We start from the raw sequence: 5,216 nt of genomic DNA, 5'->3' as shown, positions 1-5,216 counted from the left end.
GGCTTTTTTAAGACTTTCGATTTTTTTCTCCAAGTCTCAGAAGAAACATTAACATCAATAGAGTTACAGTCAAAACCTCTTGTGATTTCAAACGAACACTAACATTCTTCCCAAAGCATATACCTGACCTGCTGACAAGTTGAGAGCGCGCCTCAAAGAGATTTATACTTGGAGACAAGAAGAAAAAATTCATATTTCTACGAATATGTTTGTTGAGTTTAACAGCGATGATTTAGAGGTTCAGCTTGTAAATTTTATATTTTAGTTGAACTCGATAGTCAGCTACCAGCTGATAATGAGATGGGGAATGTAAAAATACAAAATACAATAAAAGAAAAAATGTCGTGAAACAATCAGCAACGCATCTCAAGATATGCTACTGAAAGTTCGTCATAGCCTCCCACAGAATTTTAAAAACCACGAATGAGTTTGTAACCGTACAATCTTAACTCTGCAAAAATGACATTGTTCAAAATACAAATGTTACTGTCATCCAACAGGTACCAATCTAATTCCGATGGTTGATGTTAAAGAAATGTTGTCAACTATCTAACACAAATTCTCAATTCTTTCCCCACTTGATGTTTTTTTTTTCGAAATCTCAGATGTTCTCGAACCCCCACTGCAGATTTACTTCACAAAATCGGGATAACTACAGCCTGTTTTGAATTATAAGAATTACGTGAAACGAAGGAATAGTATTAGATATGCTTTTGACAAGCATATTCTTATATCTTGAAATACGTTTTTCAGGTACGAACGGATAGTTTTGTAGAATTATTTTTGCTTATTGACTGGAAGATCATAAATATCTTCAAAGACCAACACGAATTATGTTTTCGAAATCTGTCATAGCCTTTATATCTTGATATTGCATTTTGATGATATACACGGACAGGTTTATATCCTGTGGTATAGAATTGCTGTGGTATATTTTATAACTACACCAGATTAACTGAAAAGTTCGTCCCCAATAATGTTAAACTATCTTTGAAATAGTTCAGTTCGTGGTTTAAGAGTAATTTTATTGGAAATGAACATGTTTACATAGAAATTAGCTTTATTGGAAATAAACATGTTTACATAGAAAGTATTGTCAACTGTATTTTATTACAGAATAATTTAGGCATATAGCTAGTCCCATATTTCGGCAGACTTTCGAGAGAGAGAGAGAGAGAGAGAGAGAGAGAGAGAGAGAGAGAGAGAGAGAGAGAGAGAGAGAGAGAGAGAGAGGGCATAACATGACGTAATCTGACTATTGAATAGGAATTGATTCTGCGTTTATTGTAATAACATTTGTAATTATCAGAATATAGATGTTGATCAAGGTTTATACGGGTTATGCCGACCAGTTAATTACACGTCTTGAGACTTGCTATTCTAAAATTTGACCCTGAGTGATAACAGTCAAAATAATTGGAAAGGGAATATTTCAATTTAGTCTTCCATTTAATATAGCACTTTATGATATATATAAAATAGTTGCTTCGTATGAGAATTTCAGTGGTTCGAAAATAAGAAAATGTGATATTTATGATTTTGGAGTCATGTAAGTGAATTATGGTTATTCAGACAGAAAATTTGAATCAGTTTGCAATACAAGAGTTGGTACCAATATACATCTAATATAAAGATGATCAAGTCTATAGCGTAATATATTCACAGTATTTAGTACTTTAAATGTCAACTTTAGTTTAACAAGTTATGCAAGCCACAAAGAATTTATATATTTCTAAGCTTCATCTTCAAATTAAATTGAAATCCACCAAGTTAGAAATCATAACTGTAAAATAAAATTGATAATTATTGATGCTACAATGAGTATTTTAATTGCTGATAAGTAAGACCCTGTTGCGAGAACATCAAATTGCAATTGATCAAAGGGTATCTGTCCACCTGAAAATAAAAGGAAGAAATAAACATATAGTACAGCTTAGGAAGTGTTATTAGTTTTAAACAACAAAGACGGCGAGCTGTCAGAATCGTTAGCACGCTGGACGAAATGCTTAGCGGTATTTCGCCCTTTGTTACGTTCTGTGTTCAAATTCCGCTGAGTTCGACGTTTATTTCATCAATCCGGGGTCGATGAAATCGATGCTAGTTACGCTAACGTTTCTGCCAGCTCACCGCCTTTTGCAACCCTATAATATAAGCCATTCAAAAAGAAAAAAAAAAGGAAAGAAAAAAAGAGATAGGAGTGATGTCCTATCCGATCGCTTTCGCATTCTTCCCATGCATAGCAGTGACATGCCATGACATTTCACTTGCTGCACTCATGATGCAAAGGTAGTTTTCTACGAGGCATTTTCTTAGATAATATATAGGCATAAGAAATCCTCCCAAAGGAGTTATGTTTGCAATAGTTATATGACATTTGATGTATCATGACGATACAAGATTCCCTCCCGCCAAAATAAAAACAAAAACAAAAAAAGTATCAAAAACCTCCGAAAGCCAATAATACACTACACGGATATTGTTGAATCACTTTTTACTTTCTAAATACCTTAGTATAAGGACAAGCAATTCTGAATGATAAGAAATTCTGAAACAATGCCACCTACCTAATGTGAAATATGTTGTCTCACTTCTTTTGCCATCACCACCTGCACTGCTCGCCATCACTCGTACATTGTAGAGGAAATGTTTTTCCAAACCAGTAAGAACATACTGATTTACTAAACCAACTTCTATACATTTTTCTAGATCATATTTCTCCTGAACCTTCCAACAGCACAGCTGAAAATAAAATTTGTTTTTGAATATAGGTTATCTCATCAATTAGTCACTACGACGCACTCACTTCCTAATGACTACTAATTTAGGCACATGTCGGTAATTGTGAAAGGAGAGGATTTGTCGATACCATCGACTTTAGTACTTCATTGGTACTTTATTTAATCGATTCCAGAAGTATGAAAAGTAAAGTTGACCTCGGCGAAACTTGAACTCAGATTGTAATGAGCCGGAAGATATGTTGTGAGGCATATTTTCCTACGCTTTAATGATTCTCCCAGTTCATCTCATCTTACCCACTTCATAATGCTTAATCAAAATAAATGAATAATTAAACAGATATAGATCGAACGAGATAAATCAAGGGATACACTCTTTGTGAGACAAGATTGTAACCCGCATTAAAATCTCAGTTGAAATTACATCTCCTCATACGACAAACATTTCTGAGAAAAGGTAATGAGTATCACAACATGTTATTACAATTTTCTCAAAATTTATAAAATGTCACATGAAAAGAAATGAGAAAAATCTATAACATGGGGCGAGGTATTTAGTGAAGTCGAAGACTACAATCATAAAATATCTAATTTCATGGATCTCTATTCATGGATCTCTATTCTTATTTTGGTAAAATAAGTACCAATTCTATACTCAAGTAAATTCACTTTAATATACCTCTCATTTGCAATATGTGATCATTTGTTCTTTTGCTGTTCGGGAGCCATTAAGTGCTTAGAGATAAGCCCTCGTGAAACTAATTCCATGATCACGTGCTGATTTTAGCTTTTACCCATTAGAGCTAAACATGCTATGCTTTAGAAGACTTGATTAAACATCACAGCTATTATATGTAAATACAAATATCTTTAATTTGATAATTTCGATACAGGCTTACAAATATTTTAATCATCAAAGATAGTAGTATTTGACATATTTGACAGGATATTTTATTTGAGGTTTAATACATGAAATCATATACTGAAACATCAAGCTCTACGTAAATGGGTTCACTGAACTCCAACTGAAATTATACTTGCTTTGCTAGATGGAAAGATATACCTTCCTGTTTAACAGAGCATCAAATCATGTGATCATGTGAATAAACATACACACACACACACGCACGCATACGCACGCACACACACAGACACAGACACACACAGAGACACATACAGACAGACGGACACACATATTTATATATGTAGCGCAGGAGTGGCTTGCTTACCAACCACATGGTTTCTGGTTCAGTCCCGCTGCATAGCACCTTGGGCAAGTGTCTTCTAATATACCCTCCGGCCGACCCAAGCTTTGTAAGTGGATTTGGTAGACGGAAACTGAAAGAAACCCATCGTATGCATATATATATGTGAGTGTGTGTGTGTTTGAGTCTGTGTTTGTCCCTCCCACCATCGTTTGACAACCGATGTTGGTGTGTTTACGTCCCCGTAACTTAGCGGTTCGGTAAAAGACACCGATAGAATACATACATACATACATACATAAGTAAATATGAGAGTGATAGTACTATCAAAATACCATCATTAGTGGCAGCGAATACCAGCCGTACAGGCAAAATTAATAAAATACACCCCCCACACATATATATAATGGTACTACGTGAGGTCATTTCTTTCCCTTATTAAAATTTCCTGTTACCGCTTTGTCTTTAAGTGATGATTTGTTCTAAAGTATATGTATAATGAGTTCTAACGCAGGTTATAAGCATCGGTGTGCCTGAGCGAAATATATAATATATGCACATACACACACACACTATGTTCATATGTATTTTCTAAATTGTAGGCCACATTTTGCACTTAAGAAGCTGAAATTTTGTATAGTAGCAACGCAAATGTCAACACAAATGTAGATTATATGACATTTTTCTGAAATTTGTTCGTTTTAGCTATTAAGAAAAAAAGAAACCTAAAAAGATAGTATTGTCACACACACTTCACCATACGAAAGACAATATTACTGATTAGAAATATAACTCATTTACAGTTATGTCAATTAGTATGATAATTTGAAAAATATATTGCCCGAGAAAATTAGAATAAAGACAAAATTTAATTTTGCTCTGCTTTTATTTTATTTAATATACTGTTTTTTTTTTAATATCCTTTTTCATGAAGCTCAACTTCCATGAAACTCAATTTGAATCACCTGCAGAGTAAGGATAGGAAAACTTTGAGTGAGCCAACATGCATAGGTTGAGTGAATACTGCAAGCGTTTGTTTAAAACAATTTATCCCAAATATATATGATTGTCTTTACTTTAGTTATCACGGAAACGAATCAGTACTTCTGCTCGTATCTATCTATCTATCTATCTATCTATCTATCTATCTATCTATCTATCTATCTATCTATCTATTCTATCTATCTATCTATCCGTTTCTCTGTTTGTTTGTCTGTGTGTCTGTCTGTGTGTCTGTCTGTGTGTTTGTATGCCTGTCTGTCTACTTATATATATA

The 5,216-nt window shown here is 33.9% G+C and overlaps 1 protein-coding gene across 2 annotated transcripts in view; it reads right to left on the bottom strand.

Moving 5' to 3' along the window:
• Window positions 1–1,004: 1,004 nt before the first annotated feature.
• The window catches only part of LOC106868129 (contactin), a 76,701-nt gene continuing 72,489 nt past the window's right edge, over window positions 1,005–5,216 (bottom strand). For both annotated transcript variants that reach the window (XM_052967403.1, XM_014913259.2), the window contains 2 exons: window positions 2,565–2,739; window positions 1,005–1,896 (listed from right to left, as the gene is read on the bottom strand). In XM_052967403.1, coding sequence (XP_052823363.1) covers window positions 1,778–1,896; window positions 2,565–2,739 — 294 coding nt within the window. In that variant the 3' untranslated portion in view covers window positions 1,005–1,777. The remainder of the gene's footprint in view (window positions 1,897–2,564; window positions 2,740–5,216) is intronic.

The sequence above is a fragment of the Octopus bimaculoides genome, chromosome 4, assembly GCF_001194135.2.
Source record: "Octopus bimaculoides isolate UCB-OBI-ISO-001 chromosome 4, ASM119413v2, whole genome shotgun sequence".
Lineage (NCBI taxonomy): Eukaryota > Metazoa > Mollusca > Cephalopoda > Octopoda > Octopodidae > Octopus > Octopus bimaculoides.
This window is presented reverse-complemented; position numbering and strand designations above follow the sequence as displayed.